Source organism: Lissotriton vulgaris, chromosome 11 (assembly GCF_964263255.1).
Source record: "Lissotriton vulgaris chromosome 11, aLisVul1.2, whole genome shotgun sequence".
NCBI classification, from domain to species: Eukaryota; Metazoa; Chordata; class Amphibia; order Caudata; family Salamandridae; genus Lissotriton; species Lissotriton vulgaris.
Genome location: NC_141699.1, coordinates 174,730,829 through 174,752,653, shown reverse-complemented (window position 1 = coordinate 174,752,653; position 21,825 = coordinate 174,730,829). Strand labels below are relative to the sequence as shown.

Sequence of the window (21,825 nt, the reverse complement as noted above, 5' to 3'; positions counted from 1 at the left end):
TCCGTCCATACATCCATTCGTTACCCATCCACCCTTCCTTCCATCCACCCATCATTTATCCACCCACCTTTTCACACATCCATCCATCATTCATCCATGCAACCTTTTATCCATTCATACATCCATCCATCCTTTCATCTTCCCATCCATCCACCCACCCTTTCATTCTCCCATCCATACATCCATCCTTCACCTATTCACCCTTTCATCCATCCATCCACCCATCATTCATCCTCCACCTTTTCACACATCCATCCATCCATCATCATTCATCCATCCACCATTTCATCCATCCATCATCTGTCCACCCTTTCATTCTTCCATCCATACATCCATCATTCATCCATCCACCCTTTCATTCATCCATCCACCTTTTCACACATCCATCTATCCATCCATCCATCCACCCATCCTTCCTTTACCCATCCACCCTTCCTTCCATCCACCCATCATTCATCCACCCACCTTTTCACACATCCATCCATGCAAACTTGTATCCATTCATACATCCATCCTTCATCCATCCACCCTTTCATCCTCCCATCCATCCTTCATCCATCCACCCTTTCATCCTCCCATCCATACATCCATCCACCCTTTCATCCATCCTTCACCCATCCACCCTTCTTTCCATCCACCCATCATTCATCCACCTTTTCACACATCCATCAATCATTCATCAATGCAACCTTTTAACCATTCATACATCCATCCACCCTTTCATCCTCCCATCCATACATCCATCCTTCATCCATCCATCCACCCTTCCATCCTTCATCCATCCACCATTTCATCCTCCCATCCACCATTTCATCCTCCCATCCATCCATCCTTTCATCCATACATCCACCCACCCACCCTTTCATCCACCCACCCTTTCATCCATCCACCCATCATTCATCCCCCCACCTTTTCACACATCCATCCACCCATCATTCATCCATGCAGCCTTCTATCCATCCACCCTTTCATCCTCCCATCCATACATACATACATCCATCCTTTCATCCTTCCATCCATACATCCATCATTCATCCATCCACCCTTTCATCCATCCACCCATCATTCATCCACCCATCATTCATCCACCCATCTTTTTACATATCCATCCATCCATCCTTCATCCATCCATCCATCCTTCATCCATCCACCCTTTCATCCATCCATCCTTCATCCGTCCACCCTTTCATTCTTATATCTGTCCTTCACCAATCTATCCTTCATCCATCCACCCTTTCATCCTTCCATCCATACATCCACCATTCATCTATCCATCCACCCTTTCATCCATCATTCATCCATCCACCCTTTCATCCATCATTCATCCATCCTTTCATCCATCCACCCATCTTTTTACACATCCATCCTTTCATCCATCCATCCATCCTTCCGTCCACCCTTTCATTCTTCCATCCATACATCTATCCTTCACCAATCTATCCTTCATCCATCCACCCTTTCATCCATACATCCATCATTCATCCATCCACCCTTTCATTCATCCATCCACTCATCATTTATCCACCCACCTTTTCACACATCCGTCCATCCTTCAGCCTTTCATCCATCCATCCACCCACCTTTTCTGTGCCTCTCATGGGGGGTCAGTATCTCTCTGCATCGTCTTCCTTCTTCTTTCCCACTCATGGGAGGGCATCTCTGTGCCTCCCTGCTGGGGGCGGGGGACGTGTCTCGGGACCCACAGCTCCAGGTGCACAACATCCATTGAACTCAAAGGGCTACACTACAGCCACTCCCCCAGCCCCCTCCCCCCCCAGCTCGTGTATGTGAGCCCGGCTGTAACAGCTTCAGGGACACACACACAGTCACACCCAAGTACTTGACAGGTCTTCAAAAGACCTTTCACTTGTTAATGAGACGTTGATGTTTTTCACACCTCGGTGTGAATTAGGCCTCCGCCGTGAGCACCCTCAGCCCATTGCCAGGAACTGCACTCTGCAGAATCTGCGACCCCCCTTCCCAGGACTCCACGACCCCACTGGGGGTCGCGCCCCACAGATTGAAGACCGCTGTTCTAGACTAAGCCTGAAGGCTGCTCTCCACAGCATACACTAGAGAGCTTTCTTTGGTTGTCTAAGACCTCTAAAATCACCATAAGGCTTGTCTGGATTAGTGCAAGGTTCTTGACTTAAATAGGTGTGCACCACATACTAAGCCAACCTCCTACAAACAGGTTAAAGCAGTATAAGTAATCAGGACAGGAGCAAAAGCCCTCACTCACCCAAATGAGTGGCATGCTTCATCATCATGGTGGGCCTTGCCTTAGTCACCCTCACCCTCACCCTCTCCCTCTCCCTCACCCTCTCATAATTTAATCCCCTGAGATACAAAGAAACATCACTTCCTTCATTGTTTCACCCTGTTCCCAACTATGACAAGGCCCACCAGTAGAATAAATAGATTTTAGGCTTCCCTTAGTAATTTTTAACTCCTGCACCCTTTTCTTCCTATCTACAGACAAGACACCTTTATGTTCAGTTCTTCATGGAACTCTATCTGATAAGATCTTCGGTAAAGAGCCTCCACTAGGGGCCAGTTAGGCATTGCAGCGCCACCCTAACAAGGAGCTGCCCGATGATGAAACATCCCACTCATTTGGGTAAGTGAGGGCTCTCGCTCCCAATTATTTATACTCCTTCGACCTGTTGTTTAGTGGGATGACAAAGTGTGGTCTCCCACGAGGTGCTCTATAGAAACTGCATACCCTTCCTTTATGGTCCATGTCAGGGAGCACATATGCCGGACCTTGATTGCTCCCAGTTCCCTCATGTTTTGAAGGATTACTTAGGTCACCATGCTTCACAAATAGGAACGGAACCAAGTGTGGCCATTAGGAAAGTTTCTGCTCTACGGGACAATGACCAACTGAGGTAATGCTTAGGTTTAGTACAGTATCTGTCAGAAATCTATCACTAAACATGTAAACATTACTTCTACTGCTGCAAGGAACTCTGGTATTGGCGCGGTTTTGTTTAAGAGAAGGAGCTTTGGCAGAGAAGAGAGAATAGCAATTGTAACCTGATCTTTGCAAAAAGCCACGCCGTTGGAGGTCATTATAGGATTTAGCAGTGAGGTAGGAGAAGGAGCAACTTCTGCTGCTGCGGCGGATGTGGGCTGTGTGTGCGAGGCACATGGAGGCAGATCGCAAGTGTCTAGAGAGTAGGTGGAAGTTCCGGTGGTGGTTGATGTATGCTGGCCCTTGGTTGTGTAGGGTTTTGTAGGTGTGGACCATCATCTTAAATAGACATCTCTTCTGGATAGGGAGCCAGTGGAGTTTAAGGAGAGGGGTGACGTGGGTCTGTTTGGGGAGGTTGAAGAGGAGTCTGGCTGCTGAGTTCTGTATGGTTTGCAATCACTTCAGCATGTGAGTGGCAACTGCTGCGCAGAGTGCATTGACATCGTCCAGACATCTGGCGACTAAGGCTTGAGTGACTGTTTGTCTGGTGTTGATGGGGAGCCATTTGAAGATTTTCCTGGAGCATGCGAAGAGTAAGGAAGTAGGCGGTCTATGCACAAGGTAATGTGAAAACACAATACTAGTGGGTGAGAGAGTATATGGAATTTGTAAACAATAAGGAAGTAAGGCATGTTGAACAATTCTGAAAGAAGGGGACAAAGCATAGGGTGGATTAGAAGATTGGGGCTGTTGGTAGTACGCAAAGTGATGAAGCGCACGGTTCTTATCTAGCCCATGAGGGGCATATGGACATTAGGGGCAAGAAACGCAAGGTGTGAGAGGATCTTTGGAGGCTGATAAATCCATAGAGGGCTATGTGAAAGTTTGCAGTGAATATATATGGAGTGACGAAACTTGGGTGACCTCACCATCTCTACGGCTCCAGGGGGAAGCACCATTAGCCCAGTGCAGCATGGTAGCAATTAACATTTTCAGTGCCTTTGGGGGGTTGAGTGACCCTCCAAAAGTTGAAATAGTGAGAACTGGTTATATGTTCAGGTGGCCATAGGATAGAGAAAATTTCAACAAAATAAAACTGACTTATGCAGGAGGTTTTTGGTAGAGCAGCATATCCAGATGAGTTGGTCAAAGACAATGAAACCGTGTCTAGAGAAATGAAATGGCACTTAGAATCCACCTGTGTACAAGAAGGATACGAAGTTCCTCTAAGTGAGAAGAAAAGGAACAGGGAGATACTGCAGAGAGGGTGGGTCAAGTGTAGACCTACACTGGAGGTAAAGGGGAATTCATTTTGTCGGAACTAGGGCTCTCACACACCTAGCCAGCTAGGTGTAATGCTTCATCATATGAGCCTGCCCCTCGTCAGGTCGGCGCTGCAATACCCGATGGGCACCCAGTACGGGCTCTTTGGCGGGGGATCTTCTCTTCCTGCTGGTGGGTGCAGTGGGGGTGAGAGGCCTAGTGAGTAGATGTGTGGGGGGAGGAGGTGGATTAAAACAGGTCAGTCAGTCCTAACAGGTCTTTATTCTAAAGGTAGACTGCCTGACTAAAAATGTGCAGAGAGTGGCCGTGATCTAGAGGCAATGTTTCTAGCTATCTGTGACCTACTCTCAGTGGATCAACATGCTTTGTGCCATATATGTCAGGAGGATCGGGGCACTTCTTCAGAAACAAAAATGAATGCTCTCTATACAACGTGGTAGAGTACACCCTACATACCACATATTCAGGTTGATAACCTGGAAGGAAACAAAACAAAAAAAGGATACATTTTCACAGTGATACAATTAATGTACAAGGGTCATATCTCGTGAACCTTATCTAAAAGTGCCAGTATGGCATATGTGCAAGGTGAACAAGTTTTCTCATTCTTGCATACGTGCCATGTGGTACTAGGAGAAAATAAGGTATAGGAGGTGTCTAAATGCTCATGCGGAGGGAGTACGATTAAAAGAGATGTATCAAAACCAATAAGCTCAAAGTAGCATTGTAAACCACACAAACGGTGAAAACAGAAACACGACTCACCTAAACTGTGGTCTAGTGATTACTTGCAACAGTATCCGGCGGTCAACACATCTACACACACTAGGCCTCTCACCTCCACTGCACCCACTGGCAGGAACATAAGATCCCCCCCAAAGAGCCCCGTCCAGTATTGCAGCGTGGGGCAGGCTCATATGATGAAGCATGACACCTAGCCTGCTAGGTGTGTGAGAGCCCTAGTTCCGACAAAGGGAATTCCCCTTTATCTCCAGTGTGGGTCTACATTTGACCCACCCTCTCTGTAGTATCTCCTTGTCCTTTTTCTTCTCACTTAGAGGAACTTCGTACCCTTCTTGTACACAGCATGAGTTGGGGCACGTATGTTGGACCTCTTTAAACTTGCCCCATTTTCCTTCTTTTTGGATTCATACTTCGAATCCACCAGAATAAAGCAGGTTGGAACATCTCTATTTCACCTAAGAGTTGGGTTGGTCGAATAGGTCAACAGAGTGATTTAAGATCAGTTGTAATTAACCATGATCAACAAGTTGGGGAGGTGGAGAACTTAATTTGCTGTGGACGATGAGAGACTCAACATTTCAGTGCAACACTGTTCAATTTATTGCAAGGAAAAGTGTTGGAACCATGTCCGATTACATAAACATAACATAACTTCAGTTTAGAGGTAACTTACTAGACCTCAACTACTTTCTGCCACAGATGTGTCTGTAGGTAAGTCACTAGCCTTCAGTGATTATTCTTTACTATGTACTTGCTTATTTCTAAAACAAACTAAAAACAGTCAAATATGGAAGGGTATTTATTTTATTTATTTTAGTATGAAAAGCCATTTTAATTGAAATATGAAAACAATAAGATTATCAAGAGCAGTTTCATAGATCATGATGCAGGCTTTTCTTTTTTGAAATACAACACAAACATGGAAAAGGACAATACACTGCACTGGCACGCTTAGGTATTTTCATATGATCAATACACATAGGTGTCACAACAAGACAATTCCAGACATTTACTACAGACTTACAAATTGCTTTTGGATTACTAATTAGAATGCAATATCATTGTGTTCTCCAGTTTGTATTCTCATGTAAAAATACTTACTTACAAAAATGTCTACTGTCTTTAAAAAAGATTTTAAAAACGTAGAAAGTACACTTTGTTCAGAATGAAAAGTCAGCCGAAAAGTTCATGTTGTGATAAATGAGCACCAAGCATAGCAGTATAAAAATCTTTGCAATGTCAATCTGGTGCTAGATATGTCCTTAGGTCCCCGTAAGTCACATTGAATTATTCTTCCTTCTCGACATCTCCAGCACCAGTTTTCTGGTTTTTTATCTGTGAAGAAAAATGGAACATTTTCTTGCTTATGTTCATTACAAAAAAAACAAATCAAATTCGTAGGAAGAAAAGATAGAAAGGAAATCATCTTAGTTGTTGTGAAATAAAAAATAAAACAGGCAATGGATTAGCTAGAAAAATGGAAAGGAAATTACAATTATTAGGCCACTAGGTGACATTAATCAGTAAATCCCGGCTATGCCACAAACTGTGGCAAACTACTGTTGTAGTTCCTTATGTGAACTGTATTAGGAGTGAGTGGGCAGATTTACAAGGAGCAAAATTAGGACATGGCATTAGCACCCAACATTAGACTGCCCTGGAAAGTAGACCCCAAAAGGCAGCAACAGCTTAGACTATTTTGTATGTGCATTGTGTGCACACTAATGCTGGTCAGCAAGGCAAAGCCAATTTAACCAAATTGCAACCATTGCAAATTCACCCCTTCCACGTTGCAACTCTCAGTTCTGTTACTGCCAAAGCATATCCTAGTCCAGAAAGAGTGCAAAAGTTCACAGAAACATTACCTCTTTTTCAACCAGACGCTCAACTCACAGTCCAAGAAGTAATGGGGTTTTTAGTCATGTCTTCCTGCATTGCCATAGTACCACATGCCCGTCTACATATGCATCCCCTTCAGCACACTTTCCAATCTCAATGGTCTCAAGCGGCGAGGCATCTCCAAGATCTAGTGTTGGCAGGGCCAGCAAATCATCGCTCTCTCCAGTGGTAGAACAGCAACAACTTGTTGCAAGGCAGGCCCTCAAAGCCCCAATTCCGCAAGTCACCATTATGAAAGATGCATCCCTTCAGGGTTGGGGAGCACATATGCAAGATCTCACGGTTCACAGTGTATAAACAATAGCTCAGACACATCTACACATCAATCATCTACAGCTTCTAGTAATTCAGATAGCCCTCAAAGCTTTTCACAAGGACCTACACCAAAAAGTCATACTAATTCCACTAAACAACCTGACTGCATTGCATTATATTTAAAAATGGGGGGTGGGGGTGGAGAAGGGGGATATTCCTCACTGCAACCCGAATATCAGAGTGCATCTGGAACTGGGCAGTCTATCACAAAATCCACCTCCTAGCAGAATATAACTACCTGGGATGGACAAAGACTTCGCAGATATGCTCAGCAGGACACATCAGCAGGTACATGAGTGGGAGATTAATTTAGCACTACTCCACTCTTGCGTCAAAAGATGGGAAATACCGAACAATGACTGGTTTGTAGCTCACCTCAACGCAAATGCCAAAGCTTCGCCTCCAGGTGCCTCCACCTTCTTTCCAGGGGCAATGCCCTTTGGATGAATTGGACAGGAGTATTTGCCTTTGCTTTTCCTCCTCTCCCACTAATTCCATATGTGGTTCAGAAGTTAACACACACGTCTCTAACATTAATCCCCAACATGGGCAAGGCATGCATGGTTCACAACCCTACTGTAAATATCGTAAGTGCCACATGAACAACTACCTCCTTGGCCACATCTACTAACTCAGGATCAAGGAAGAGTAATATGCATCTCGATCTCAAGCAAATAGATCTTTGGATCCTGAAATACTCTTGTTTGGGCATTTAAAATGGATTGAATGTATAGACATCCTTCAACAAGCTTGTATGCGGACAACTAGAGCATGTTACACTGCAAAATGGAAACGGTTTGTACATTAACGTACAAGTAAGCACATTAAGCCTTTAACACCTTCAGTCCAATACATTAAAGGGCATCGATTTCATCTGCAGCAAACAAAGCTCACTTACACTTCTGTCAGATTACATTTAGCAGCACTATCTGCCTACATGCAAAACAGCCAATATATGTCCCTGTTTAAAATACCGGAAATCAAAGCATTCATGGAAGGACTAAAAAGAGTTATCCCCCCTTCCACTCCACCAGCCCCAGCGTGGACCCTAAACATGGTCTTTACCATGTGCATGGGACTACTATTCGATCCACTTCATTCATGTCAACTCTAATTTCTAAAACGGAAAGCTGCCTTTCTCACTTTTCTCTGAAGGATAAGTGAATTACATGCACTAACGCTCCAAGAACCTTTCTTTAAAATAGTCTAAAAAAATTTAGTTCTGTGGACTAATACAATATTTCGACCTAAAGAAGTCTCAGCCGTTCATGCAAGTTAGACCGTCAAGCTACCAGTGCTCTTTCCGAACCCAGACGCATTGCCAGAGAAAGCCCTACATTAGATGTTAAATGAGTGTTCAGGTTCTACATTGATCAAACAAAATCTTTTAGAAAAACACAACAGCTTTTGTTGCTTTTAACAAATTTCACCAAGGGGCACCTGTATCCAAAGCAGGAATTGCGCGATGGATAGTTAGATGCATTCAAACTGGTCATCAAAAAGTCAAAGCGATACTTACGGTACCACCACAGGCTCATTCCACACGTAAACAAGGAGCCACTATGGCTTTTCTAGGAAATATCCCCATACAAGAGATTTCTAAAGCAGCGACATGGAATAACCTACATATATTTACTAATCCCACACCAACAAACAAGACTGGGTTATGCTGTACTTAAAACACTATTTTTAAAAGAGTACTGCAACCAGTCACTAGCCACCGCAAAGAGGAGTATTGATTTACCGTGGATGCTAAGCATATGTATTTACAGCACACACATGCTACAAATGGAATATGTTACCTACCCTGCAAGTATCTGTTCGTAGATTGTAGTGCCTTAGATTGATATGCACCCACCCTCCCCCCGGAAGCTTTTGGTTGCAGTAATTCTTTAATATATTTAGTACTGTAATTTACACAGTCACAATTATATGCAAGCTTCTTTATTCTGTCACTTTATTGCTCCTTTTCTAACACTCACCCGATGAGCCCAAAACAATCTAACAAAGGCCAGCAACATGCGCAATGCATATCGGATGAGTCGACACTAAACCTCAGCAGATGAATCTACGACCATCACATGCTACAAATAAATGTTTAGGTCTAATTGTGGGTACTTTTTCAGGAATACAAGGGCAATTGTGGTACTGGACTCCGGATTGGACTTTTACCTCTTGTGGTAGACCTTATTTTTGACCCACAAACGATGACCAAGTACACTCCTTTAGCACTTGACTCTCAGGGTAGCACAGTTGAACAGTCCAAAGCTTACTCAGGGAGAGAGGGTGTGGGCGTCTGTGTTCATAACTCAATAAGCAAATAACAGCCGTCAGTAAATTACAGTCCACTCAGTGGTTTTACCTGGAAAAGGAAAGGATTAAGTTACTTACCCTGTAAGCATCTGTTTGCTGCATGTAGTGCTGTAGATTCATATGCTGTGTATACGCCAACCCTCTAATGTTGGGCTCAGATGTTGCAAGTTGTTTTCCTTCGAAGCAGTCATTTGAGTCACAAGGTCTCCGGAACTCCTCCTCTGGATGTAGATGTGCATGGTCAGACTCCATTGTTAGATTGTTTTTCACCCAGAGGGTGAGAGCCAGTATGGAGTAGTGAGTACATGAAGAATAGTAACCATGGAAGGAGAAAGAATCAGTTTAAAGTGAGAGATCAGTAACAACCACTGGCTTCTGAGGAGGAGTGTGGGAAGATGTGTATCTACAGATTTGCATGCAATGAACAGATGCTTACAGGGTAAGTAACATTCTGTTCATAGTGGGTGGCTGCAGATACACATGCTGTGCACAGATTGAAACACAGTACCCTCCTAAGAGGTGGTTTGCCAGTGGATGGTGCAGAGGTCTGAAACAGAGTCTCGAGAACAGCTTGATCAACTCTGGCCGGTGTTCTTGATAGGACCTCCACACGATAATGATTGGTAAAAGTGTGGAGAGGACCAAATGGCATCTCTGTATATGTCTCAAAGGTATGTTCAAGAGGAAAGCCACAGAGGCGCCCTGTCTGTGCAAGCTAATGTGAAGCGTGTGCAGTGCTCTTTCAGCTACTGAGTAAGGTCATGGTAAGAAGACAAGGAGGTCGATGGTTTAAGGTGGAAAGGGAGACAACCGTGGGCAAAAACATAAGATTTGTCCTGAGAATTCTGCAATTCCCCAATGTTTCTGAGTAAGGCAATTGTGATGAAAGCAACCTTCCAAGAGAGGAACTGCAAGGGGCTCATATGCAGGGGCTCGAAGGGTGGCCCCTTTAGTCTGATCAGGACAATGTTAAGGTTCCAGACTTGGCCAGGAAATACCCTAGGTGGGATTACCCATGTAAGGCCCTTTATGAAGGCTGTGGACCGGGGATTTTAAAGAGAAAAGTATTCTCTCTTGTGCATGTTTGCAGCAACAGGAGTTCGGTGTAGCTTGATTGACGCAAAAACCAACCCTGACCTTTGAAGGTGTAGGATGTCACCATGTCCTGTACTGTAGGGATAAGTGGATTAATGTTGTTTGGAGTGCAGTAGTGCACAAAACATCTCCACTTAGAAGCATGTAGGCCCTTCACATGCACCTGCTAGGCTCACAGTATATACATGCACTCCTGCAGCAGCCTAGAGTATCCAAATTCTGACTTCAGAAGCTAAATTGCTAGGTTGAGCTGACTGGGGTCCGACCTTGCTGAGGTCTTGAGTGACAAGGCACAGCCTGTTGGGGAGCTTCTCGTGCGGGACAATGGATATCTCGAGCAGGGTTGAGAATCATTGTTGTCTGGCCCATGTTGGAGCTACCAGGATGAGGGTGAAGGATGTTTGCTTCAGTTTCCAGACCAAGTACAACATCGGTAGGTGAGGGAAAAAAGGTGTAGGCAAAGCTTCCTGACAAATTTATCCACGGGGCATTAACCATGGAATTGGGGTGCAGAAACCTGGAGACAAAGTTTTTGGGATTTTTGCGTTTTTCGCTTTGGCAAAAAGGTTTAGGTCTACGGTACCCAGCTTGTGGAATTAAGGAAGCAGATTTCTTGGAGTTCCCACTCAACTGAGAAGTACTTGTCCACTCCAGGCAGGTTCTCGGACAGAAGGAGGACCGGATGATGGATGGCCCAGCGCCAAATTTGTTGCACTAGGTCCAACAAGGAACATGAGTGGGTGCCTCTCTGCTTCTTTTGGTGGAGCATGGTGGTCATATTGCAGGTACGCACTAGGACTACTATACCTCGAATCTAGAGGAGAAATGCTTTGAGAGCTAGTTGTGCTTCCTAACTGCTTGGGGTTGCATCCACGTTGATGGTCCACTGAGGGACTGGGTCTGCCCTGCAACAGGTTGTTGTGTTCCACCACTGCAGAAAGTGATAGATACTGTCCCTTACCAACGCTAGATTTCCATGTGACCAGACCATTGGCTTGAAGGGCACAACTTAAACGGACTCATAGGAAGCCTGGCGAAGAGTACTATAGTAATGCATAAGGCCCTCATTCCTAGGAAGCACATCACAGTGTGGACTGGGAGCTGACTGAATGGATGAAAAAGAGGAGTCAGCAGCTACTGGAATGCCTGCGACCTCAGAGGGCTGGGGTAGGCTTTGCCCATGGCTGAATTGAGGACTGCCCCAATGAATAGGATCTCAATTGGTTCCAAATAGGACTTTGCAACATTTACTGTTAACCCCAAGCTGTGAAGGAGGAAGACCAAGGCCTGGGTGTAAGCCAGGCATGCTCGTCTGCCTGCACTCTTGATCAGATAGTCATTGAAGTAGGAGAAAACATGGATTTTCTTACTTCTTAGGTGGCAAGTTACCAACGCTAGACACTCGGTGAAAACTCTTGGGAGTCATGGAGACTTCGAAGGGCAGCCCTTTGAACTGGTAATGTTGACTACTTACAATGAAGGGGGGTAGCGCACATTTCTGGATGAATCAGGATGTGGAAGTTGGCATCCTTCTGGTAGAGGGTGGCCATGAAGTTGCCTTGCTGCAGAAGGAGAATAACATCCTCTAGGGTGACTGTAAGAAACTGGCTCTGTATTTGGTATTGCCACTAGGTGGTTATACCTTACACAGAGTCAGGGGTTCCCCAAAAGCGTACAGGGCTTAATGTAAAACCAACAGTGCGCTCTCAGTGATAGTGTGGGTGAGCAGGCTTAGGCCTAATCAAGTTCCCTGCCCATGTACTCTATGGCTTCCCATCCACTTGCAATATTAAGTGGTTGTATGATTTAACAACTACCTCTTAAATTACGAGTGCCTAAACCACGAAGGCTAATCAACGAACAATGCCAAACCACTAATTAATGAACCACGACTTACTGAACAACGAAAAATATTCATTTTAGCTATAATCCGAATCTACCACTATGTTCAAATCAACTCGTCGAACCCACGTTTTATTACCAGTGCAGGAGTTTTTAGCTAAAGTATAAAATGCGCAACGCAGTCATGGGTTAAACAGAGAAGAACACAGTGTCACACGTTTATTTTTAATGCACATGTCCATGTTGTTTATTTGTCCTTTAACTGCGCAGTATTTGCAAGATAATAGACAAACCCGTTTCAGGGCTGTCACTCTACCAGGGCCCGTGACACTTGCTGATCTTGAGTGATAATTAAACAGGATGGCATTGTCTGATGCCTGAGGAAAGGCGCTCAATCACTCTCAAATTACTATCTCCCCAATAACTCACGCCTCTATCCCACAAATGCCATCTCTTGAACAAAGCCTGTCAAAGATCAGACTAACACGTCCCTGTGAATTCTCTTGTACAAGCGTTTTTCTGTGCGAAACTGCTGCGGTATCGCTCTCTCCAAGTTGCTCCAAGTTGCTCTTTTTTAATGTAGTTCATTTTTTCAGACATTATGAAGCATGAGAACACAAATGTCTCAAATTTCTGTAGCTCATTCTGAGCTTCATCAATGTCCTAGAGACCGGTGTTCACAGAAGCAGCAATTAAACATTTACGTGGGCTGGTTAATATTCAATGTAATTCTGGTCCATATTCTTGACATTCACGGCTTTGGCTCAGTGAACTAGATTCTATAACTTTAAAAAGAATTTCTTTAAAACAAAAAATTACAATAATATGTTGATTAAACTTACCTTTAGCTCGTTCTAAATGAAGTAGTGGTTAAGGAAGTCGTGGTTAAAAAAGTCGTGGTTGAGGTCTACGTCGTTGTTCAGGCCACTCGTTCTAAAAAAAATCGTTGTAAAGGTAGTTTCCCATATTAAGTAATATAAAATATTTATGTAGGTGCATATCTGTACATGCAGATATGCCCACATCAGTGATATAGTGCACCCTGCCTTAAGGCTGGATAAGGCCTGCTAGAGGAGTGATTTAACTATATCTTGGGCAGTGCTAGGTGGCATGGCACACAGGCTGTGTGCCATGTCAACTTTGTTGTTTTGTCTGCACCTGGCCATGCATGCTGCAGTGACAGTCTGCATGGCTTAGGTGAGGGGGCCCTAAGGGACCTTCTTCATTCCCTGTGCCCAAGGCATCATTTACTAGGGACTCACGGGGGCCTGAAATGCCAAATGTGGTACAGTTTTAGGGAAAGAGCACTGGTACTGGGAATCTGGACAGCAGGAACCCAGTACTCTACAGTCAAAGTTGCATCAAAAGCCAGGCAAAAAAGTCGGGGGATACAGCAACAGAACCCCATTTTCTCATAGTGACCATGTGGAAGTGTTCTGAAAGGATGCATCAGTCTAGAGGATCTAGGTCGAGGATTGGTCTGAGGGATCTGTCCTTTTTGGGACTGAGGAAGTATAGTGAGTAAGATGCCTTTGCCCAGGTATTGGTGGGGCACTGGCTATATGGGCCCTTTTGACAGGCGTGCCAGAAGCACAAGTTACTACTCGTGTAACGATATATCTGTAAGAGACATTAGTTAGTGATAGATTCCTTACCTTAGAATATCCCCAGGCGTCAGACTGTATCCGGAGATTTTTGCGTAGCAGTACCCTTGCGCGTCGTTAGGCGTCGTCTGCGGCTCCGCGTCCGTCGTCGGCGCCGTGATGACGTCATCGGAGTACTTAGACGCCGCCTCCGCGTGCTGACGTCAGTTCTTTTTTTCCGCGCCAGAAACGCAGAGCTATGCCAAAAACCAACACTGGTGCCTTGAAACTAGGGCCCTGAAAGGGGGATGACCTTAACCCTAGATATTGGTTCCCAGAACGGGGAGGATGGGTGGGTCGGTAAGGAATCTATCACTAACTAATGTCTCCTACAGATATATCGTTACACCAGTAGTAACTTATGCATCTGAAAGAGACACATTAGTGATAGATTCCATACCTTAGAATAGATACCCCAGCAATGCCAACCCCGGTGGTGGGTCTGCGAACCAATAATCACACCAGAAAGTCCTGGAGGACGGAACAGCCAAAGAAGCCATCCCTCCGGACTTGGCTGTCCAGGCAATAATGTCTTGCAAACGTGTGCAGCGAGGCCCACGTAGCTGCCTGGCAAATGTCCTGCAAGGGCACTCCTCGGCCCAAGGCAGTAGTAGTAGTAGTCGTGGCTCAAGTGGAATGAGCCCTCAGCCCAACAGGGGGTTCCTTCTTAGCCAAGGAGTAACACGCCTGGATACACAATATGATCCACCGCGAGATGGTCCGCTTGTGTATCTCTTTTCCCTTCTTAGCGCCCACGTAACCAACAAAGAGTTGGTCATCCACCCGGAACTGGCGTGTGCGATCCAGATAGAAAGATAGCGCATGTTTTGGGTCCAAACGGTGGAGCCTCTCTTCCTCTCTTGAGGGATGCGGAGGCGGAAAGAAGGTGGGCAAGGTGATGGATTGCACGATGTGGAAGGCTGTGACTACCTTGGGCAGGAACGAGGGCCTTGTCCGCAGCACAACCTTGTCCGGATGGACCGAAAGGAAAGGATTACAGGATAAAGCCTGGAGCTCACTCACTCTCCTGGTAGAGGTGATGGCTACCAGGAAGGCAGTCTTCAATGTAAGAAGGCGGAGAGGACAGTTGTGAAGTGGCTCGAAGGGAGCGCACATCAGAAAAGTAAGAACCAAGTTCAAGTCCCACTGAGGCATCACAAAGGGAACAGGAGGGAACGTATGTGTGATGCCTTTCAAGAATCGATTAACAATAGGGGACTTGAACAAAGAAGGTTGATCAGGCAGCCTCAAAAAGGCTGAAAGAGCAGAAAGGTAGCACTTGATAGTGCCCAGAGCAGAGCCCTGCTGGGCAAGAGAAAGAAGGAAGAGGAGAACCTCAGAAAGAGGGGCAGAGAGAGGATCCAGAGCCTTTGCTGTGCACCATGCCACAAATCTGTTCCACCTGCAGGCGTTTACCGACTTTGTGGAGGGACGCCTGGCTGCCAGAATGATGTTACAGACTTCAGGAGGCAAGTTAAATGGCCTCAACTGTCGCCGCTCAATCTCCAAGCATGGAGGTGGAGACTGGACAGGTTCGGGTGGAGGACCGTCCCCTGCTGCTGCGACAGAAGGTCCTCCCGAAGAGGCAGACGAACCGGAGGATCGACTGACATACTGAGTAGCTCGGGATACCAGTACCTTCGTGCCCAGTTCGGAGCCACAAGGATGACTTGTGCCCGGTCGCGCTTGATCTTCTTCAGCACTCTGGGCAGAAGTGGTATAGGCGGAAAGGCGTACAACAGACCGCAACTCCACTCGCGACGAAAAGCGTCTCCGAGCGAGTGCGCCTTAGAAATTCCAACGCACAGAACTGATGACATTGCACGTTCTCTTCGGTGGCGAATAGATCTAACCAAGGCTCTCCCACTGCAGAAAAAGACCTTGCACCACATACGAGTTCAGACGCCATTCATGATCCATCAGGCACCGGCGACTGAGTTCGTCCGCCCTGGCGTTCAGAGAACCTGCCAGGTGTTGAACCACCAGGGTCACGCCCTGATGTTCCAGCCATTGCCAGAGGCGCAGAGCCTTCTGGCAGAGGGTCCACGACCCCACCCCGCCCTGTTTGTTGTAGTACCACATGGCGGTGGTGTTGTCCGTGAACACCTGCACTACACTCCCCCGGACAGAGGGGAGGAATGCCTTCAGTGCTAGACGAATCGCCTGTAGCTCCAAAAGGTTGATATGGAGCCGGGACTCCGCCGGAGACCAGAGGCATCTGATCTCTGCCTCCATGTGGCCTCCCCAGCCCTGGAGGGACGCATCCGTCACAACTACGTGCTCCGGTTGGGGACGGGAGAGGGATCTGCCGCTGACCCAATCGCGGTCCGTGAGCCACCACTGCAGCTGTTTCGCAGTGCCCACCGAGATCAGGACATGGTCGGACAGGTTGCCCTGATGCTGGGCCCACTGAAACTTCAGGTCTCACTGCAGAGCCCGCATCCGCCAACGGGCGTGATGCACCAGAAGGATGCAGGAAGCCATCAGCCCTAGAAGCCGCAGCGTCAACCTGACCGAAACTCGGGATAAAGGCTGAAAGATTGGATTCAGAGCCTGTATATCCGGAACCTGCTGTTCGGGTGGGTAAACCCAAAACTGCGCCGAGTCGAGAACCGCTCTGATGAAAAGGAGCTTCTGAGAGGGGCACAGGTGTGACTTTGGCACATTGATGGAGAACCCCAGCTGGTGCAAGAGGTCTGCCGTTGTCTGGAGGTGGCCGACGACTGTCTGGGGCGAATCAGTCTTCAACAACCAGTCGTCGAGGTAGGGGAAGACTGAAACCCCTAACCTGCGCAGATGAGCTGCGACCACCGCCATCACCTTGGTGAACACCCGTGGGGCGCTGGTAAGGCCGAAGGCGAGCACGGTAAACTGAAAGTGTTCGTGTCCCACCATTAACTGCAGGTAGCGCCGTCGGGCCGGCAGGACGGGGATGTGGAAATAAGCGTCCTGCAAGTCCAACGCTACCATCCAGTCTCCTGGGTCTAGGGCAGCTAAGACCTGAGCCAGAGTCAGCATTTTTAACTTCTCCTTCCGGAGGAAGCCGCTGACGTTCCGTAGATCCAAGATAGGGCGAAGGCCCCCTTTGCCCTTCTTGGGTACCAGAAAGTAGTGGGAGTAGCAACCACATCCTACTTCTGGCCCAGGAACGCGCTCGATGGCCCCCTTGGCCAAGAGGGACGAAATTCCTCCTGCAGAAGACGCAAATGATCCCCGGAAACGCAGTGGTGTTGCGGTGGCATGACTTGAGGGGTCGTCTCGAAAAGGAGGGAGTAGCCCCTTCGGACGATCTGCAGCACCCACCTGTCTGAAGTGACAGTGCGCCAGTGAGAGTGGCGATAGCGAACCCTGCCCCCCACTGGCGTCACATGGGCTGAAAAGCACGGACTAGGAGGGTTTTGAGGCGGATGCTGCGGGGGAGGGTGTGGACTGGCCTCGCCGTTGTCCCCGACCGCCTCCACGGCGATTTCCACGGCCGCCACCGCGCTGGATGTTAGTCTGCGGTGCGTGGCTGGCGGCACGTGGGGGGCGCCCCTTCCTTGGCCACGAAAGGAGCAAAAGGCACCCGTTTGCTGGCGCGGGGCTGAGAGGCCCAAGGACTTGGCCGTAGCCCTGGAGTCCTTAAAGCGCTCAAGCGCATGGTCTGCCTTGTCGCCAAAAAGGAGACGGCCATCAAACGGCATGTCCATCAGTGTGTTTTGCACATCGGCTGAAAAGTTGGCGGACCTCAACCAGGCGTGGAGTCTAATCGCCACCGTCGTTGACATCGCTCTACCTAGTGAGTCGGTGGTATCCAGCCCACACCGTATTGAATATTTGGCTGCATCCCGGCCCTCCACAAGGGCTTGGCCGAGTTTGGCCCGTACCTCCAACGGACACTCTAGCAGCACTTCCGCAACCGTATCCCACAAAGAGTGGGTGTAGCGGCCCAAGAGGCATGCGGTGTTGGAAGACCGCAGTCCCAAGCTAAGGGATGAGAAGATCTTTTTCCCATACTGCTCATACCTCTTGGATTCCCTGTCCGGCGGAGCCGACGGGAATGCGGTCTGGGAATTGGATGCCTGGATGACCAGGCTCTCGGGGGTGGGGTGGGTGGACAGGAAACATGGGTCGGGCGGTGGCGTCTGGCAACATTCCTATCTACGGGCGAACCCGTAGCGGGCCTGGACCAAGTGCCCAAAAGAACGTCGGACAAGGCCTCATTAAACGGCAGCAGAGGCTTGGCCGAGCATGACTGCGGTTTAAGGACCTCAGTGAGGAGGTTAGTCCTCACGGCCGCGACGGGGAGCTCAAGGCCCAAGGCCTTGGCTGCCATCATCAACACCACAATGTAGGTTGCCCCCTCCTCCGAAGCCACGGTAGGAGGCGAGACAAAACCAGTGTCTGGAGATGTGTCCAGACCACTGGCATCCCCAAGTCGACCTGTCCAGTCCTCTTGAGACTGACACTCTCGGGTCAGAGGGTCCTCAGACCCCTCCCAATGCTCCTCTTCACCCATCCCCTGATAGTCAGGGTCGTCAAACGATGAGGCCGGTTCATAGAAGGTAAACTCCCAAAGAGGCGTCTTAAGCGGCGCCCAGCGGCGCCGTTCCGACGCCGGAACCGGAGCGAGGGAGGCATCTGGGACGGGGCCGCAGGAGGGGACAACTGGCGACCCGGATCCCGAAGCGGATCCAGTGGGGCACTGCTGCGCCGGGCCCTGCGGCGCCGGGACCCTGCGGCGCCGGGCCCGAAGGCACGAGGCCGAAGCACCCGACTGCGTCGGGCCGAAGCCGCCGACCCGCCAGGGGCCCCAGACGGGTCCGCTGGGCCCGAAGGCGCCGCGGAGCCCGTCGGAGGAGAGAGGGACCTCATGGCTATGAGGAAGCGCTCGATCTCCTCCGGCGTTGCGTCTTGCCCAGGGACCGGAGGGTGTGGAGCAGGACGCAGCGCCTGCGACTCCGATGGAGCCGCGTGGGCGGTGCCACCCGAACCCCCGGCGGCGTCGTGCGAGCGTCGGAGGGAGTCAGTAGAGCAACGACGTCTCTTTGACTTCTTGTGTTTCTTACCTGTCGACGACTTCGACCCGGAGGAGTGATGCCGACTCTCGGAGCTGTGATGGCTCAGACCCCGCGACTTGTCCCTCGACCTCCCATGGGATCGGCACCTTTCGCGGTGCGGGCGACTGTCGGAGTTAGAGTCGCCTGCGGGACCGCTCCCGCCTGGCTTTTGAAGACAGGGCCCGGCAGTCGGGGCAGGTCTTGTCGTCGTGGTCGACGCCGAGGCATAGAAGACACCGACTGTGAGGATCAGTGACAGACATTGTGCGGTCGCAATCCTCGCAGTGCTTAAAACCAGGCATCCCTAGGCACCGTCCGGAGTCGATCGACTTCGAAAAGATGATCAAAAATGATCCAAAAAGTTAGTCAAAAATTGATTAAGGGTTACTGCTTTTTCCAGATCTGCGCTTGCTGGCGCGGAAAAAAGAAGAACTGACGTCAGCACGCGCTGGCGGCGTCTAAGTACTCCGACGACGTCATCACGGCGGCGCCGACGACTGACGTGGAGCCGCAGACGACGCCTACCGACGCGCAAGGGTACTGCTACGCAAAAATTTCCGAATCCAGTCTGACGCCTGGGGATATTCTAAGGTAAGGAATCTATCACCAACGTGTCTTTCAGATCCTCCTTGTGAGGAAGTGTGAGATGTTCAGAGCTGAAGGTATGTGTGCTGGGACGGTGTGGGGTGGGGGCAGGAATTAAGTTTGTTGGGGGGGGGTAATGAGCTCCCGGCATAGCTGTGCTTGATGAAGGACAAGACCCACTGATTGGAGGTTAACCACCAACAGGAAAGAAATCCCTCAAGACTCTTCCCGACAGGTGTTGAGTGGTCGGGGGAAGCAGGGCAAGTCAGTTTTTGAAAGTAGAGGCTTCCTTGCAGGGCATGCCTCTGCCTCCACCCTTAGAGCTGTTCATTCAAAGAGTCCTGCTTGACTTCCCTAAAACTAAACCCACAATTGGTACAACTCAGGCCCTGTAAGTCCCTAGTAAATGGGGCCCTGGGTACCTAAGGCATGGGAGTTGAAAAAGGTCCCCTAGGGACCCCTCACCAAGGCCATGCCACTGCCCATGTAGCTTGCATGCCTGGGTGGAGTGAAAAACAACAAAGTCAACATGGCAGCCTGCCTGGGTGCCATGCCAGCCTACACTCCCAAAGATATAGGTAAGTTACCCCTCTAGCACGCCTTACATCGTTAAGGCAGGGTGCACTATACCACAGGTGTGGTCATATCTGCGTGAGCAGATATGCCCCTACAATACTTAAGTCCATTCTTGATTACTGTAAGTGCCAGGGAAACCATAGAGAGTAGATGGGCTGGAAACTCAACAACTAGGGTTCCCCAGCACCATGATGGATTCACTGAAACCAGGAGTGTTTGGTACCAAACCATTCCTTTTCACAAATCCACACTGATTCCAGTGGGAGATTTTTTAAACCATGTACTCAGAGGGCACCTTAGAGGTGCCACTGAAAAGCTGCCAACCCAGCTGTACTCAACCTGTCACCACCAGAAATGTTTCTGTACCCCTGGGTCGAGAGCCCTCCGCTCTCGGAGGTCAGAAACGAAGCACATACTGTGCGCAGAGGTGTCACATCTCCTCCCAAGGATGGGCAGAGTGCTCGAGAGGGAAGCTTCAAAGGCCTGCCACCTTTGTAAGCCGACCCAGCCCCTCCTACTATCAGCAGCTGGCTTCCACCGGTTCAGACCCCTACTTTGGGTGGGAGAACCAGCGAGAAACTTAGAAAGAATGGGAGGTGTGCGCCTCTTCTCCAACTCCACCCCTCGTGTTGGAGGTGAAGTTGAGCACACTTTTCAGTCCCCTCCATTTAGAAGATGAGGTGACCCCCTCCAAACAGGGCTAGGTCTATGCCCTCCCACAGGAGGGTGGCATAATAGTGGGTGTAGTCACCCCAGGTAAGGGACCCATTGGCCCCTAGTATTTAGGGGTCTTCCTCAGACTCAAACTAGTTCCTACCGACCTAAGAAGGACGAAGAGGACACCATGCAGCAAAGCCTGAAGATGCCTACTGACTAGGCTCCAGCCCTACCAGCCTGTCTCCAGATTTAAAGATCATGCAAAGAAGAGGACGCCTGTCCTGTAGCCAGCAACCTCCAGAACCTGAAGAAGACTGCCTGACCTTTGATAAAGACCAGAATTGCCGAGGACAGCAGACCTGTCACCAAACAATCTACACAACGGACTCTGGTGCCCTCCGGAACCTTGAGTCTTGCCCACTCTGCACCCAAACACAATCGGGTCTTGTGTAGGTGGCCCATAGATTCAGAACAGGTTCCCCGGCAATTCTGACCTTAAGTCCAGCATTGGCTGAACCCTCCTGGACTCCACGACGGCGCCTGCAGTGTGAATACCTAGGCTCCCCATACCGCGACATGCCCTGGTGAGAAATAAACCTACTTTAAAGGACACCACTGCACTCAAAGACCCTGGGCCTTGGGGAGCTTGACCAACGGCACCGCTACGACCCACAGCTTCTCCACTTATCTCTGCTGTCTCCAAAAACCTTCGTTCAGCCTCTGGTTCGACACCTGTAACTGTTACTCCAATAGAGTTTCTATATTGAAGCGCATTGGGCGTCAGTCACTGTCTTTGCCCCGGCCGACCCTGTGCCACTGGTGGTGAATGTTTGGTACTGCCTTGTGCCCCCCGTGCTTGCTCTAACCCCTGAAGCTTACACCCAGCAACATATTTACTTACCTGCAAGCAGCATGG

General features: G+C 48.8%; 1 protein-coding gene across 1 annotated transcript in view; it reads right to left on the bottom strand.

The window, feature by feature from the left end:
• Window positions 1–5,733: 5,733 nt before the first annotated feature.
• Window positions 5,734–21,825, bottom strand: part of TRAFD1 (TRAF-type zinc finger domain containing 1) — a 305,815-nt gene continuing 289,723 nt past the window's right edge. Inside the window, exon 12 of the mRNA XM_086943078.1 lies at window positions 5,734–6,280. Coding sequence (XP_086799204.1) covers window positions 6,233–6,280 — 48 coding nt within the window. The 3' untranslated portion in view covers window positions 5,734–6,232. The remainder of the gene's footprint in view (window positions 6,281–21,825) is intronic.